Source organism: Portunus trituberculatus, chromosome 17, assembly GCF_017591435.1.
Source record: "Portunus trituberculatus isolate SZX2019 chromosome 17, ASM1759143v1, whole genome shotgun sequence".
In the NCBI taxonomy this organism is placed as follows: Eukaryota; Metazoa; Arthropoda; class Malacostraca; order Decapoda; family Portunidae; genus Portunus; species Portunus trituberculatus.
Window position 1 is genome coordinate 3,517,501 of NC_059271.1, and position 18,708 is coordinate 3,536,208.

The 18,708-nt window shown below is 37.0% G+C and overlaps 1 protein-coding gene across 1 annotated transcript in view; it reads left to right on the forward strand.

Moving 5' to 3' along the window:
- LOC123505172 (mitogen-activated protein kinase kinase kinase kinase 3-like) overlaps positions 1-18,708 on the forward strand; it is a 190,945-nt gene that overhangs the window by 38,938 nt on the left and 133,299 nt on the right. The window contains exons 4-7 of the mRNA XM_045256333.1: positions 2,628-2,731; positions 4,726-4,854; positions 13,234-13,443; positions 15,182-15,331. Of these exons, the coding sequence (XP_045112268.1) occupies positions 2,628-2,731; positions 4,726-4,854; positions 13,234-13,443; positions 15,182-15,331 (593 nt within the window). The remainder of the gene's footprint in view (positions 1-2,627; positions 2,732-4,725; positions 4,855-13,233; positions 13,444-15,181; positions 15,332-18,708) is intronic.

Consider the following 18,708-nt stretch of genomic DNA (forward strand, 5'->3'; position numbering starts at 1 on the left):
GCTTGAATACAATAACATCCTGCCTCAGTTCCACCACACTGTCGCCCCTGGCAAGAGTGTTATCCTACTTCTGTGTTTACTGACTCAAGTTCTTAGTATCTTGCTCAATGGCACCAAAGAGAAAACTCCTTAGTGACAGCAGTGATGCTAAGAAAAGGAAAACCATTACACTACAAGAAAAAGAGGACGTAATTAAAGACATGAGAAGGGAGGCAGCAGCTGTGTGTGAGGGAGTGAAGAAGAAAATGGGAAGCCCGTTACCATGACAACAGGGAGGTTGACAACCTTGAGGGTTTGCGCACCCATCACAACAATAACAACTCCGGAGCTTCACCTGGGCCACACGACACTCGCAGCTCACTTGCACCATCTGCGCCTGTCTGCTGATCCCTATTGCCCTTTCCTATTGCATTTCCTGCCCCGCTGCCCATGCTTCTACTCCCACCGCACTGCACTACGCTCCCAGCTGTCTGCCCTGAGCGTCACAACATTTGACCTGCCCACCCTCTCGGCAACCTGCAGTCCTTCGCGTTCGTGGCCCTAATCAACAACAAAAACAAACTTGTGTTTCATATTCCTACATAGTTGTAAGTAATATAACAATATAACCTTTAACTTACCTGAATGACCATAAACAATGATTGGTTGAAAACTTGATAATATGGTTTGAAATGTATGGAAACTTGAGTTACGTACAAAATCGACTTACGTCATGTTTCAGGAACGTAACTCTGATGTAAACCGAGACCTTACTGTATATATATATATATATATATATATATATATATATATATATATATATATATATATATATATACATACATACATACATACACACACACACACACAGTAAAACCTCGCTTGACGAACGTCTCTAAGGATGAACAATTCGGGAGACAACCAAAAAATTTGTCAATATTTCAACCCAGTGGACGAACGATATTTCGGGGGACGAACGCAGTTAAACGGCTCACCAGCAGGCGAGCCGTTTGTGTGATAGCTAACCTGGCTATCACACAACAACAAAACAAAATATAAGCAAAAAAGAAAATAGAAACAGGAATATACGAAAAATATTACATAACATAATCTCTGTGCCACCACGATTTTCTCCTGTTTTTCCTGGGCATGGTGATGTTACCGGCGCGCTCTACTGTAGCTTCTTCGGCGTTATCCTCGCTGCTCTGGTGGCTCTCCGTGTTGCTGTCATCATCATCCTGGCCATGTCCAGGTACTGCAGATTGTGGCACATCCGTCACAGCTGTTTCCTCGCTCGCCTGGCAAATAACACTGTCCTACTGCCTGCTCCTCTTACACTGAGCATCACCTCCGAGGATCAAAGGAACTTCCTGGCCACGTGCCTTTAACTTCCCTTTTTGGAAGTCCAAACTTGCTCCCATATGAGTGAGAAAGTCAATCCCCAGCAGGCAAGGGTCTTCCAAGGCAGAGACGAAGACTGGCAATCTTTCCATGTTTCCCATGCTGGTGTTCACTATAACGGGGCCCCACATAGCGGCACTAACTTGTGACGCTACACTGCTGTTGTGAAGCTCAGGCACGCTGCGCACATCCAAAGTCCTCTCTCATGACTGTCTTCTCGGATCTTGTCTGTCTTCCTCCCCATCCTCCTCTCTTCCATTCCATCATGCCATCAACGTCCAGTCTCTTAAGTAAATAACCTTTTCTTTTTTTATTCATTTTATTATCACTTTGAAAGCATTTAGGTAAGTAAAACAATTTAGGTTTTCTATAATTATTTCGTTCATGTCATGCATACATTAAAGGTCTATTTTGAATGGGTTTTATGGATAAAAGTATGATTTTTTTTTTGGTCTGGAACGGATTAATGATATTTCAATTCATTCTTATGGGAAAAATTGATTCAGGGGGACAAACAAATCGGGTGACGAACAGGATTTAGGAATGAATTATGGTCGTGAGCTGAGGTTTTACTGTATATATATATATATATATATATATATATATATATATATATATATATATATATATATATATATATATATATATATATATATATATATATATATATATATATATATATATATATATATATATATATATATATATATATATATATATATATATATATATATATATATATATATATATATATATATATATATATATATATATATATATATATATATATATATATATATATATATATATATATATATATATATATATATATATATATATATATATATATATATATATATATATATATATATATATATATATATATATATATATATATATATATATATATATATATATATATATATATATATATATATATATATATATATATATATATATATATATATATATATATATATATATATATATATATATATATATATATATATATATATATATATATATGAAGTGGAACCTTGAACAGTGTACAGTTTAATTCTGTAATCATATTCACTTTATGCTATTTTCACATTACGCAATCCCTTCTGAAATGTATCTCTGGCATAATTTGAGACATTCCTGTAATTTATATTTATATGAGCAGAGGTAGCAAAATTGAAAATGTTATTAGTTATACTATGTGAGTATTCCTTTTAAACTCATTTACATGTGGTATCCACTTGCAGTAATTGGTCCCCTACAAGAACGGCAGATTGGATATATGTGCCGGGAAACCTTAAGGGGCTTGGAATACCTTCACCGGATGGGCAAGATGCACCGGGATATCAAGGTGAGCAGTGGTGTGGTTTGTTTGTCATCATTCACTAATATCAAGGTAAACAACAGTGTTTGACTTACAGGTAAAACTGCTGTGATGCTGATTCATGATTTTATCCGCTACATATTTTAATGACATCAGGTAGTTTTTATGTAAGGATAAAGGAGACTGACTGCTTCCTGTAAAGTTCAGTTGGAAAGAGTTTCTAAAAGTTTGGTCAATATATTTCCATTCATTAGTTGGAAGAGACCTGGGTTGAATTAACTTAATATCTGAATGTTTTAATGATTATCTTCATCCCTGCATCTTGATTCTACGTGATGGGAAAAAAGGTGTGTTGGGTGTACTTTTGTGTCTTTTTTTTCTTTTGTATAACTTTTTATGTTAAATCAATACATAATTGTATCCAGGAGTATTTTACCTACTATAAGAATACATGTTTTATCATAGAGTTATTTTCATTATCAGTAAAAAGCTGCTACAGGACCAGTGCAGGACCTGGATAAGACAAACAGAGTTGATGGTTGTCTTGTACAAGTAGATTACATTTTCTAATACAGGATATTTAGTTTTGATATAAACCATGATTTTTTATTCTGATTTGGATTAATTGAAATAACTTTATTTAATACAGTGATGCCTCGTGATAATGGACCTTGCAATAATGGATTTCGCTCAATAATGGACTGGTCAGAAAATAATCACCTTTTTTTGGACCGTTATGGCATTTTTTTCCCATGAATCCTTAGTTCCTGAGTGGCTGCGCAGATGAATACACATATGACACGATAAACAAGCCAAAAAGGCATGCCAGATACCGTTGTAACTAGTTTTGTTCATGTATGATTTAAAAAAAACTTGTAAATCGTACAACTGCTTGCCTGTGTGGGGTTACAGGATTGACACTCATGATGATTTGTTGTCCCGTGCTGGTTGGACCTGTGACCTGCTGAAATGAAATGCTAGATATGCATTTCTGTTTGAATGCTGTTAGGTTGGGCAAGCAAGGATAATGACACTGCTGCACTGAGAGAGAGAGAGAGAGAGAGAGAGAGAGAGAGAGAGAGAGAGAGAGAGAGCGTCACGGCTGAAGTATAGACGACACTCTACCTAAAGCTAAAACTCTCCAATCACTTGATTTTTGTCTTCATTTACTGATCTTTGGATGTCAGTAATATAATTTCTTTCCTCTTTTGACTGAGGGTAATTTAGTATGAAGTGGACTGGTGTTTGCCTTGTATATGTCATGATGAACAAATAGCTTCATCAGTGTGATAGTGAAAGCAGTGTAAACAACACAGTCAACCTATCATGCTCTCTCTCTCTCTCTCTCTCTCTCTCTCTCTCTCTCTCTCTCTCTCTCTCTCTCTCTCTCTCTCTCTCTCTCTCTCTCTCTCTCTCTAAGAAGTACTGTTCGCATTGCAGATTACTGACTTTGATTGGCTGTGAGGGTGACCATATTATGAGTTTGCAGCAGGGCAATACTCTATGGCAAGACTGCATAAGGTGCGAGGCTTAGAGATATCAGGCCCGGTAGTCAGCACTTGGCAGGGTTGCATTTCCCTACTAAGATGTCATGTTTAGGATGGGGGAACACTTTTCTTTATAGAGAACATTCCTTAATTTTTACCTCAACAGCGACTTTGAAAAAAAATTTGAAGGATTTTGGAAGTAATTTTTGAAGCACACCAATTTATGTAGAAAGCAAAGGGAGAGAAAGGAAGACAGAGACAGAAGTGTCCATTGTTGCAAAGCACTACTGTAAAAAAAATTTGAAGGATTTTGGAAGTAATTTTTGAAGCACACCAATTTATGTAGAAAGCAAAGGGAGAGAAAGGAAGACAGAGACAGAAGTGTCCATTGTTGCAAAGCACTACTGTATGTGTATATATATATATATATATATATATATATATATATATATATATATATATATATATATATATATATATATATATTGAAAATAGCAAATTTCTAATTTTCTGCATTACACCTTAATCCACCAGGGAGCCAACATTCTACTAACGGAGAATGGTGATGTAAAGTTGGCTGATTTTGGTGTTTCTGCTCAAATCACAGCTACCATAAGCAAAAGAAAGTCTTTCATTGGCACACCCTACTGGATGGCCCCAGAGGTAAGTTAAACATATCTTTTTCTAATTATTGGTCTCATGGATTGAATGCAAAGAGGAATGAATATTATGGTATAGTGGTACTTGCAACAAAAACATTGTATAGGACTAGAAATATGTAATGTGGGAAAAGGAGAGAGGAGAACAATGTATATAGTAGAGATAAATTTCTGAGGAATATCTATGGAGTAACATGAAAATAATAAGAGTGGGAAATGAGGAAGTGCAGAATGGAGCTGGTGTTGTAAAAGAGCAAAGGTTTCCCTTGTTTTATGAATGGGTAACGTTCCTGAAAACCAGATCAAATAACGAATGATTGAATAGCGAGCTTAAGGTTCAATAGGATTTAATTCGTTCAGTGGGGAGAGTAACCTAGGCCTAACTTGTATTGAGAGATAGAGAACACTTTTTCATGCTACCTTAAGAGGTCGTGTTATAGGCTGCTTATTTTTTTTTATATAGTGGTTTTTATATAGTGGACAGCCTCTGAGTCATTATTAGTGTGTTGAAGTGAGATAATGATGCAGTGAAGTATTTATTACTTGTCTGGTCCAGCTTCATACCTCTGTCTCAACATAATCTTTTGTAATAGTGTTATTGTGAGAGTTATGCAATGTATAGTTGTGATGATGAAGGTATAGTCTGTCCGTTTTGATTATCTCAGAGCAAACCTTGTGTTCAGTTGGCAGCCCTGCCTCACCTCTGCTCTCACTCAGCCATGCTGAGATGCAGATTCATTAACAAACATTTATATTTATTCACTTTACTCAGTAATGACACAAACATTTATATTTATTCACTTTACTAAAAATGACACAATCTGCGTCTCAGCAGGGCTGAGCAAGAGCAGAGCTGAGGCAGGGCTGCCAACCGAACACACGGTTTGCTCTGAGATAATCAAAACGGACAGACTATAGTGAGAAAAAACAGTGTTTGAAAAGATAAAAAGTCTTATGATATAGAGAGATGGTGGAGAAGCATGTGTGCCAGTAAGGAGTGAGCTGAGGTGAGGCTCTTGGAAGGGGAGATAACACGCTTGACAAAGTGGAGAGGGGAGGTGAGGATTCAATGTCCAGCTGTCTCCCAGTGATACATTTGTTTGTTTGTTTCTTGTTGTCTTCTCTTTTTGAAGTTTCTGATTCTAATCCTTGACAATTTATGCCTGTAAGGGTATTATTTCTGGAAAAGTAGAGGGCTAAATGATGCATTTCCCCTCTTGAATCCTGGCCATGTACTGTGTAGGTTGTGAGTCAGGTTATGATGCAACGGCATGGGACATTTAAAAATGCTTCCTGGTGGGAAGGGTATTTAATTATCAAAAATAAACTACACCATCTGGTAATTGGGGGTCTGAAGGATTTGGAGAGAGTTGTAATCCCCAAATTTAAAATTTCCCCAAAATAAATAAATAAATCCTGCACCAAGTCTGATTTTTTTTTTGACAGGGGGTCAGGAGGGGGCATTCAGATAAGTTGAACATTTGTGTCTGTCGGACCAACCTTTCCCCCGTGTTAGTCCCAGTTAGTGATGGTCAACAGTATCCTATTTACCACTTATTCTTACATATAATGGGAATGGGTTTCGATGGATGGCGACTGCAGCATGGGTGTTTATATTCTTGTGATAATTTGAAAATCGGATACACGACCCCAGACAATGGTAAATGAGTGAGTGGACATAATTCATGACGATTGGAAAATCAAAATATCGAATAATGAGGCATCAAATAACGAGGGAAACCTGAAACTTGATCAAGCAGATCAAGCATTATAATGACAGTTTGGAGGTATAGAGAAGTTTGATAAGATTTAGTGAATGAAGGCAGCATCACGCGAGAGCTTTTACCAGCATCTCCTGGCATCTAGATGACAGTAGCGGCCTCTACCAGCGTCCTCCAGCATCTTATATCCTGAATCCCAGACCTCGCTCATGATCAAACTTTTATGGTATCTTCTGGTATCTTTGTTTGTAAACATTGCCATACTGGCACACTCACATATGTGTGAGATATTATGAACAAGAAAGGAATAGCAAATTATATAATTATATAAATTAAAAGTGAAGGAAACACTCTGTTGAAATGACCCACTGCTTTCATTATCATCTATGGTACACATTTTCTTTTCTGCGTTGAAGCCTCTGTCTTGCCCAGCCATGTTTTCTGTGCTTAATTCTTCAAATAATTGGCTGCTGTGGTACAGTGGAACCATGCGCGCTTTGGGGTCTGAAGGGTCTCCAAGCGCACGGGTTCGAATCCTGTCCACGGTCCGAGTGTAGGTTGGGCTTCCTCACTCGAGGCAACGGTTTCCTAGCGGGTGGGCTTTGAGATAGGAGGTACCCCAAAAAGTATCCCCTTTAGCCCATAAATTCCCGTGAAAAGACCACATGTTATAAAAAAAAAAAAAAAAAAAAAAAAAATCAAGACTGATGATAGCTAGTTGCCTCCTCTGGTAGTTGTCTATGATCCTGTTTGTTTCAGTTTGATGAGACAACTGTGGCATGAGAGTGTCACTGGTGTGATGAACCTGCCAATAGCAGGTCTGAAAAGTTGCTGATAACAGCATCTCAGAGCATTTTCTTGCCAAAAAAGTACTCCTTTGTGATGCTGCCTTAAGATAACTTGGTTGGATGTTTGTTAAATAAAGATTATAGGGAGACATCATGGGATATAGATGGTGTAAAGAGTTAGATACAAGAGTTATATCTGATAAGCAAAGAAGCAAGAAGCATGATAAGAGTGAATGGAGGTTAGCTGTAGGTACATAAATATTATAAAGCCTCTGACCTGTGCAAGAGATTTTCATGCATCTGATATAATTTACAGATAAGTTCATAATAGTTAGCCTTTTTTTTTGGGGTGGGGGGACAGTTAGATTCAGAGAGAGATCTGGGTATGGTTGTGTACTAATCCACATGTAAGTTTGATCAACAAGGTTTGGGATCTTAGGAAGTGTGTGTGTGTGTGTGTGTGTGTGTGTGTGTGTGTGTGTGTGTGTGTGTGTGTGTGTGTGTGTGTGTGTGTGTGTGTAATTCACCACGGTCGCCTGCTGGTCACCTAGCCAGTCTTCCCCATTACGGAGCGAGCTCAGAGCTCACAGAGCTCATAGACTGATCTTCGGGTAGGACTGAGACCACAACAGACTCCACACACCGGGAAAGCAAGGCCACAACCCCTCGAGTTACATCCCGTACCTATTTACTGCTAGGTGAACAGGGGCCACACATTAAGAGGCTTGCCCATTTGCCTCGCCTCCTCCGGGACTCGAACCTGGACCCTCTTGATTGTGAGTCGAGCGTGCTAACCACTACACTACGCAGTGTGTGTGTGTGTGTAATTCACTGTTTGATCTGCTGCAGTCTCTGACGAGACAGCCAGACGTTACCCTATGGAACGAGCTCAGAGCTCATTATTTCCGATCTTCGGATAGGCCTGAGACCAGGCACACACCACACACCGGGACAACAAGGTCACAACTCCTCGATTTACATACCGTACCTACTCACTGCTAGGTGAACAGGGGCTACACGTGAAAGGAGACATACCCAAATATCTCCACCCGGCCGGGGAATCGAACCCCAGTCCTCTGGCTTGTGAAGCCAGCGCTCTAACCACTGAGCTACCGGGCCGTGTGTGTGTGTGTGTGTGTGTGTGTGTGTGTGTGTGTGTGTGTGTGTGTGTGTGTGTGTGTGTGTGTGTGTGTGTGTGTGTGTGTGTGATAATAATAATAATAATAATAATAATAATAATAATAATAATAATAGCAGTAATGATGGTGTTAATAATAGTAATAATAATAATAGTAATAATAATAATAATAATTATGATAATGGTAATAAAGATAAATGGTTTATTGATATTGGAACCTTGACACTGAAAACATTTATATTAGTATTAAAAGATTCTTAGGTCACAGAGTGTTGAAGAAGTGTGTGTGTGTGTGTAATAATAATAATAATAATAATAAACGGTTTATTAATTAGGCAATGTAAAAAAAAAAATACACTGAAAATGTACAGGGGGGGGGGTGGGACATTACCACAATGAACTAAAAATGCTTAACCTAACTATGGATAAACTGTGTGTGTGTGTGTGTGTGTGTGTGTGTGTGTGTGTGTGTGTGTGTGTGTGTGTGTGTGTGTGTGTGTGTGTGTATTTACCTATTTGTGTATTACAGGGCCCAAGATAAGCTCTCTGTGACCTGTCTCCTTGTCCATTCCTGTCATATCTCTCTTTCATCTGATTGACACACCGCGTCAACGACATCACTGCTCAGTTTATTCCACTTATCAATGCTACGATGTGGGAAACTGTATTTTCTCACGTCATTTAGATAGATGTCTTTTATTAGCTTTTTTCCATGTCCTCGGAGATGATTACTTGTGGTCACCTTTATCAACTCTCTGTCCAGTATGTCAAGCTTGTTCACCAATTTATACATAGTTATCATGTCTCCTCTTGTTCTTCTCTCTTCTAATGTGGTCAACCCCAGCTTCCTCAGTCTTTCCTCATAGTCTAACTCCCTGAGTCCTGATACCATCCTTGTTGCCAGCCTCTGTACCCTTTCCACCTTCTTCACATTTTTCTTCATATGCGGTGACCAGACACATGCTGCATATTCTAACTGGGATCTTATTAAGGTACATAATATCTTCTTCATCATTCCTTCATCTAGGTAGTGGAATGTAAGGCCAATATTTTGAAGCATGTTATATGTTTTCCAAAAAATCTTGTTAATGTGTTTCTCCAGTGACAAGGTGTTTTCACGGTTACTCCTAAGTCTTTCTCCTCATTCGTCTCTTTAATTTTCTCATCACCCAGCCTGTAATCTCTGTTTGGTCTGTATCTACTTCTTCCCATTTTCATAACATGGGTTTTGTCTATATTAAATTCCATCTGCCACTCCTTACTCCACTCATATATCTTATCAAGAATTTTTGTTTTTTTCAGTTTCTAAATTTCATGTACATAAGTTTTGTATGCGGTAGAATGATGCGCCCTTTGTTTACATTCCACAAGTTGCCAGCTAGCGTATTTCCCGCTCCACTCAATATTAGCAAAAAAAATCCTTGATTTTTCAAAATCCACTCATGCATAATTTAATCTCTCCTTTGTATTCCTTTCTGTATCTTATCCCATCCTCCTCCTGTACTTGCATCTCTGATGTCACATGATCACTTTTACCCATTGCACTAAGGTCTTGTATGATGGGAGGTGGGTCTGGTTTCTTTGTTAATACTGGGTCAAGCAACGATGGTTCTTCTCCCCCTGTGCCTTGTTGACTTCTCCACCCACTGGTCCATTGCATTACCCATAGTCAACTGTAACACTTTCTCGCTCCACTGTCCAGCATTATTCATTACTTCCATCTCTCTCCAGTTTACTTTTTTACAGTTAAAATCTCCAACTAAAAGTTTTCTTCCATCTCTTCTTAGCATTTTATTTTGGCACTTAATCACATCTCTTTGCATATCTTTATGTTCTTCAGTTCCCCATGTATTTGTCTTACATGGCACATATGTAACTATGATTTTTCTTTTCAATTCCTCTGTTTTGATTGTTACTCCCATTACTTCCACTTTGTCCTCACCATATTGCACATCCTCCACACTTATGTTATCACGAACCATTATTAGCACTGCTCCTCCCCCTTAATCCTTCCTGTCTCTCCTCCAGCTATTATATTCCTCCTCTTTAAAGTTAACATGGATCTCTTCTCTTAATTTTGTTTCAACAATGGACATGACATCCGGCTTTTCTCCTTTAAGTAATCCCTAATCTCCAACGTGCAGGATATCAAACCATCTATATTAGTATAAGTCACTCTTAATTTCTTGCCTCCTCTCTTGCCTCCTCCATGACCTCTTTCTTCCTTAGGTACTACTTCTTTAGTCTCATATTTAGAACTCTCCAGTAGAAATTCTTTTTCTCGATCTCTGTCCTTTTCTTGTTTTTTTCCTTAGCTTCATTTCTTAGCACTTTCTCCTTTTTCCCTCTCCTCTAGGTTCATATCTCTTTTCATCCATATATCTTTATGTTCAGTATCATCAGCTAGCTTCCCTTTCCCAGCCATAATATCCTCCACAGCCACTTGGAATCTGATTCTTACTTTCATTGGTCTCCTACCCCCTTCACTGAATCTTGCTAACCTAATCACTTCCTCCACCTCCTGGCCCAGTTCTTGTGTGCTGTCTTGAACTTGCTTGATAATAGTTTTGGCTAATTCTTTCTCCTCACGCTCTTGTGAAATTGTTTGGATTTTTTTTTCCTTCATCCCAAAAGTCATGAAAAATTTCCTTTTATCCACTGTATCTTGCATTAGATCTTCTTTCTGTGTGTAGTTTTACAGGGCCTGAGCTTTATGCTTGTGTGGCCCTGTCTCCATATCTACACTTATCCAATTTTTCTTTAAAACTATGCACACTCGTTGCTGACACCACTTCTTCATTCAAACTGTTCCACGTCTCAACACATCTTTGTGGAAAACTATATTTTTTAACATCTCTCAGACATCTTCCCTTTCTCAGCTTTTTACTATGCGATCTTGTGCTTTGAATGTCATATTCTTCTCTCAGGATCAGTTTCTCATTATCCACTTGGTCCATTCCGTTGATCAATTTATAAACTTGTATCAGATCCCCTCTCTCCCTTCTCTGTTCCAGGATTGGTAGATCCATAGCCTTTAGTCTCTCCTCATATGTCATGCCTTCAAATTCTGGAACCATTCTTGTAGCCATTTTTTGTAGTCTTTCCAACTTCCTTATGTGTTTCTTTTTATGAGGGGTCCACACTACTCCTGCATATTCCAATCTGGGTCTTATTATAGTACTTATCAATTTCTTCATCATTTCTTTGTCCATGTAATGAAATACTTCTCCAATATTCCTTAGCAAATTATATGTCTCGGAAAATTTTATCAATATGGCTTACTGGTTGATTGATTTCTTCCATCGTCACTCCAAAGTCCTTTTCCTTTTTTACTCTCCAGTTCTACTCCATCTCCCATCTTATAGATTCCCACTGGTCGTCTTTCACTCTTTTCCATTTCCATGACATGGCTTTTGTCCACATTGAATTCCATCTCCCACTTTTTACTCCATTCCCAGATCTTATTTAGCTCTTCTTGCAGTATTTCACAATCCTCTTTTTGCTTTATAACTCTGCACAGTTTTGTATCATCTGCAAACAGATTTATGTAGCTGTTCACTCCTTCTGGCATGTCGTTTATATATATGAGGAAAAGTATTAGTGCTAATACTGACCCCTGCGGCCCTCCGCTTTCTACTGCTCTCCACTTGGACTTCATATCTTTAACTACCGTTCTTATTTCTCTTCCCTCAAATAATTTTCCATCCATCTCAATGTGCTGTGTGTGTGTGTGTTTATATTATGATGTTTAAGTGAGTTTATCAAATGAGTGAGTGCATGTATGCTTGTGTAAAGTTATTTGTGTGTGAATGTTTGTTTAGAAAGAGAGACTTACCCTATTTGATGGCTTACAAGATGCAAATTTTCTCCAAAAAAAAGTCTCAGGAAATTGTCCTGTGTCCTATGAGACCAAGGATCAGTATTGAGGCATTGATTGGTGGTCAGTCTATGGCGACATAGGCTATAAAATCAAACCCCAGACATCTTCGCACATGTTAACAAAGTGATGATATATACTACACCACAAAACTTTTTCTTTAAAGGTAACATATAATAGGTCATACATAGTAATTCACAAAGAATGAAACCAGTCAGGAAGAATTTCCCATACACTACATGAACCAAAACAAAGCATGCGATCAGCCATCTTGATCTTGACGTGAGCAAGACTCAATGAGTTCTTTAGAGTGTGATGGTGTTACTTCTTGAGGTAAGACACACTTTCATATAACAAAAATTGCACCTGTCTTTTAACATTCTTATCTTGCTTATATGTAAAAAAAAGTGATGATAAAAAAAGAAAAAATTTATGATTATTAGGCCTATGGTCTCTCACAGTCAGTGCTAATGCCATATGCTTGGTACATTTTTACATTTCATGACAAGATTGGTACATAGGCTACTAACAGATATTAAAGTTTTTAAAGGAGATCTAATAATGATGTAAATGCATGTGAGAGTCTTCAAATGTCAAGTGAAATTCTTCAATTCATATTCAGAGCTTAAATCTGCCCACTTACCTTTTTTTTTTTTTTTTTTCTCCCCAATGTTTGCCAAAAGTGGGTGTGTCTTACGAGCCCATGCATGTTATGAGCCATCAGATATGGTATTTACCAGAAAAGAGGGCTGATTTATAACATAACAGTGTATATTATGTTAAAGTTGCAGTCTTATTTTCATGTTATTATCTTAATTGATTGTCTCTTTTGACAATTTAGAAACTTTGTGTTTGACAGGTAGCAGCTGTGGAGAGGAAAGGTGGATACAACCAACTCTGTGATATTTGGGCTGTTGGTGTAACAGCTATTGAACTTGCTGAGCTTCAACCTCCCATGTTTGATCTTCATCCTATGCGTGCACTATTTCTTATGTCGAAGAGTGGGTTCAAGCCACCAACGTTAAAAGACAAATCAAAATGGACTCAAAATTTTCACCAGTTTGTAAAAGTAAGTGATAAGATTATAAAGTATGTACCTTTGTACTTGACAGATATGAAGGCAGTATTTGAGTAGTTGCTTACAAAAATCTTCATAAGCAGGCTGTTGTTATGGGTGTTCATAGCATTTCATTTACTGACTTCTACAAACTCCATTTATCCTAAGTTAACATTGCTTCAGGTTTCTAAATTTTCATTCCTTATTTCCCTCAAAATAACTGTCTCATTTATACTCCGTTCATACTCTTTCTTTTGTTTCCCCTTAAATTTTGTCATTTGTAAGCGTTATCTGACCATTTATAAGATTTTGCAAGTCAATCTTGTTTTCTTCAAATAGGAGTATTACCTATGAACACAATATGGATAACCATTTTTCACTAGTAGCATAGCTATATAACATAGTTATAACTTCAATCCAGCATTGCTAACTGATTCATCTATCTTTTGTTTTAATTTGAAGAGAGTACACTCATTCCTCAGTACTATAAACTAAAAAAAGGGGAACATTTACTCCCATGAAGCTGATTGTTTGTCAGTACTGACACTAAGATTAGTAGTGGCTAGTATCAACAATTCCCTTATGAAAGATGAAGGAATAAATATAGTATTGTACTTTTAATCAAGCACACTATCCAATCTGACTGTAGAATTCTTATACATTGCATTTTTGGTAAGTTTAGATTGTGCATTACGAGTATATGAAATCTTGTTTTTTTTGCACTTTATTCGTCATACACCCACATAAAAAAAGCACCACTTTCTAACTTTTTATTAGCTCAAGTTCTTTGCTACTTGGAAATTCATCCTTATCCTCTTTTCTTCTGAACTGCATGGTTGTAGAAAATTATGAAAATTCAAACAACACACAAAAAAGGGAAAAACTAAGGAGCAATAAGCTATGTTATTTTTACTTTGATGTAGACAGTCTTTTTGTAACCTGGTTCAGTTTACGTCACTTTGTAGGTTATCCACTTTGTTCTGCCATTTATTGGTAATTTTTCTGAAGTTAGTCTGTCTTTTCTCCAACTCAGTACCAAGAACTTTTTTTTTTACGTTTCGCAATATCACCCATTTTCTTAGTCTCCAAACAAGCCTAGAAATGTGGAGATGCTTTAATCTTCCTCTAATCTTTTATACCATTCTCTCTCACCTATATTGGCCATAACTTTTTCCTTTCTTTCTTCCTCATACTTATGACATTCTGCTATCATATTCTCTGTTTTTTTTTCTTTACTCCTATTGATTGCCAGGTAGTGGTAACTTGTCAGTCTTGATCTTGATTGATGCTACAGGTGACTCAGTATTACTTGTGAGTGCAGGCTTCAAATTAATTGACTGCTCTAGATTTGATCCATTCCTTCCAAATCTATTAGATGGAGATCTGCAGTATCGAGGTGTGAGTGTATAACCAGTTATATTTATTATTATTATTATTATTATTATTATTATTATCATTATTATTATTATTATTATTATTATTATTATTAGTAGTAGTAGTAGTAGTAGTAGTACTAGTAGTAGTATTGTTATTATTATTTTTAGTATAATTATTATGTTCATTATTATTATTATTATTATTATTATTATTATTATTATTATTATTATTATTATTATTATTATTACTATTATTATTATTTATTATCATTATCATCATAATTATTATTATGTATTTATTATTTTTCTAATTCAACTATGATAGTCCTCAAAGACAATCAGTTTCCTGGTCCACATGTGTCTCTTTCTTCCAGCTTGCTCTTACCAAGAACCCGAAGAGAAGGCCAACTGCGGACAAGTTACTCCTACACCCCTTTGTGGCTGCAGACCTACCAAGATGGCTTGCAGTGGAGCTGCTACAGAAGGCCCACAACCCTCAGCATTCCTTCCCCCCTGAGTTAGAAGTATGTGCACCTCAATCTTTATGTGAGCTGAAGATATATATCTGTTTTGATTTATATAGTAGGCTACATTATTTTTATGTAGCATAATGCAAAGTAAAAGTTTCTTTTGTAATGAACTGCCCTTTTGCTTCTCTAATGGCTCGGACAACTCAAATGACATTGATGATGTAAGAGCTATCAGTGGTATTTTAGCTATTATATTAGCCTAGTGGCTTAATATTACTCAATCAAATGGCGCAAAAAATGCTTACTGGTGCACTCAGGATAGAATGTGAAAAATAAAATAAGTAAATAAAAGATTAATAAATTCCTGAAAGTGTCTGACTTGTACAGTATCTGGCTAAATGATAAACTAGCAAAATGGATGGAAAATTACTTAATGGGAAGAGAAATGAGAACAGTGGTGAGAGGAAGGAAGTCCGAGTGGAAGAAGGTAACCAGTGGAGTTCCACAAGGGTCAGTGCTGGGTCCCATCATGTTTTTGATTTATGTTAATGATATGCCAGTAGGAATTGACAGTTACATGAACATGTTTGCGGACGATACTAAAATTATGAGGAGAGTAAAGAATGTGGAAGATTGTAACAAGTTACAGGAAGATCTTGATAAAATATATGAGTGGAGTAAGGAGTGGCAGATGGAATTTAATATAGACAAGACCCATGTTATGAAAATGGGAAGAAGTAGATACAGACCAAACAGGGATTACAGGCTGGGTGATGAGAAAATTAAAAGAGACCAATGAGGAGAAAGACTTAGGAGTAACCGTGCAAAACACCTTGTCACCGGAGAAACACATTAACAAGATTTTTTGGAAAACATACAACATACATCAAAATATTGGCCTTGCATTCCACTACCTAGATGAAGGAATGATGAAAAAGATATTAAGTATCTTAGTAAGACCCCAGTTAGAATATGCAGCATGTGTCTGGTCACTGCATATGAAGAAAAATGTGAAGAAAGTGGAAAGGGTACAGATCCTGGCAACAAGGATGGTACCAGGACTCAGGGAGTTAGACTATGAGGAAAGACTGAGGAAGCTGGGGCTGACCACATTAGAAGAGAGAAGAACAAGAGGAGACATGATAACTATGTATAAATTGGTGAACAAGATTGACATATTGGACAGAGAGTTGATAAAGGTGACCACAAGTAATCATCTCCGAGGACATGGAAAAAAGCTAATAAAGAACATCTGTCTAAATGACGTGAGAAAATACAGTTTCCCGCATCATAGCATTGATAAGTGGAATAAACTGAGCAGTGATGTCGTTGATGCGGTGTGTGTCAATCAGATGAAAGAGAGATATAAGTGCCCATTGGGAAAGAGTGACCATGCAATATTATAAATAGATATAGAAGAGGGAAAGGAAGATAGAGACGATTCATACAAAGGAGACCGATTAAATTACAGAAAGGCTGATATTGAGAATCTCAAGAACTATTTTAAAAATGTAGACTGGGAGGAGATGGAAAACTCAGAGACAATGCAGGAGAAATATAACTTATTTTTGGAAATATACAAAACAGGAGTCAGGGAATATGTCCCGAAATATAGACCTAAAGAATGAAAGAAACATTGGTTTAATGCAAGATGTGCTAGGGCAAAGGAGAAAAGAGATGGAGCATGGAAAAGGCGGAGGAGAAATAGAAATCCAGCAAATAAGGAAAACTTCAAGGCAGCGAGAAATGAATATGTTAGGTGAGGAAGGATGAGGAAAAGAACTTAGAAAAGGACATTGTCGTAAAATGTAAGGAGCAACCAAAATTGTTCTATAGATTCATAAATGGAAAAATTAGGCAAAAAGAAACAATAGAAAGGTTAAAAAGAGAGAACGGGATGGTGGAAGACCCAAAAAGTATGGCAGAACTATTAAAAAAAAAATTCCAGGAGGTCTTTACTAAGGAATCCAAATTTGAAAGGCCACAGGGTAATAGAGAGACAATCTATATGAAAGAGATTAAAGTAACCAAGCTTGAAATAAAAGAGTTAATGAAGGAACTGGATGAAGAGAAGGCAGTGGGACCAGATGAAGTCTCAGGCAGAATACTGAAAGAATGTAGGGAAGAACTAGCAAGCCCTATATACAACATCATAAAATGCTCAATAGAAAATGGAACAGTACCAGTAGAATGGAAAAGAGCTAAGGTAGTTCCCATATAAAAGAGCGGAAGGAAGGATGAACCTTTAAATTACAGACCGGTATCACTAACTAGTGTAATATGCAAGATGTGTGAAAGAATAATAAAGAAACAATGGATCAAATTCCTTGAAGACAACAAATTAATATCAAATAGCCAATTTGGTTTTAGAAAAAGACGGTCTTGTGTTACTAATTTATTGAGTTTCTATTCTAGAATAGTTGATAGAGTACAAGAGAGAGAGGGATGGGTTGACTGTATTTATTTGGATTTAAAAAAGGCGTTTGACATAGTGCCACATGCAAGATTACTATGGAAGTTAGAGGAGAAGGGCGGCTTAAAGAAAGCACATTGAGATGGATAGAAAATTATTTGAGGGGGAGAGAAATAAGGATGGTAGTTAAAGATATGAAGTCCAAGTGGAGAGCAGTAGAAAGCGGAGTGCCACAAGGGTCAGTATTGGCACCAATACTTTTCCTCATTTATATTAACGACATGCCAGAAGGAGTGAACAGCTACATAAATCTGTTTGCAGATGATATGAAACTGTGCAGAGTTATAAAGCAAAAAGAGGATTGTGAAATACTGCAAGAAGACCTAAATAAGATCTGGGAATGGAGTAAAAAGTGGGAAATGGAATTCAATGTGAACAAAAGCCATGTCATGGAAATGGGAAAGAGTGAAAGACGACCTGTGGGAATCTATAAGATGGGAGATGGAGTAGAACTGGAGAAAGTTAAAAAGGAAAAGGACTTAGGAGTGACGATGGAAGAAAACAATCAACCAGTAAGCCATATTGATAGAATTTTTAGAGAAACATATAATTTGCTAAGGAATATTGGAGTAGCATTTCACTACATGGACAAAGAAATGATGAAGAAATTGATAAGTACTATAATAAGACCCAGATTGGAATATGCAGGAGTAATGTGGACCACTCATAAAAAGAAACACATAAGGAAATTGGAGGCTACAAAAAAATAGCTACAAGAATGGTTCCAGAATTTGAAGGGATGACATATGAGGAGAGACTAAAGGCTATGGATCTACCAACCCTGGAACAAAGAAGGGAGAGAGGAGACCTGATACAAGTTTATAAATTGATCAACGGAATGGACCAAGTGGATAATGAGAAACTGATCCTGAGAGAAGAATATGACATCCGAAGCACAAGATCGCATAGTAAAAAGCTGAGAAAAGGAAGATGTCTGAGAGATATTAAAAAATATAGT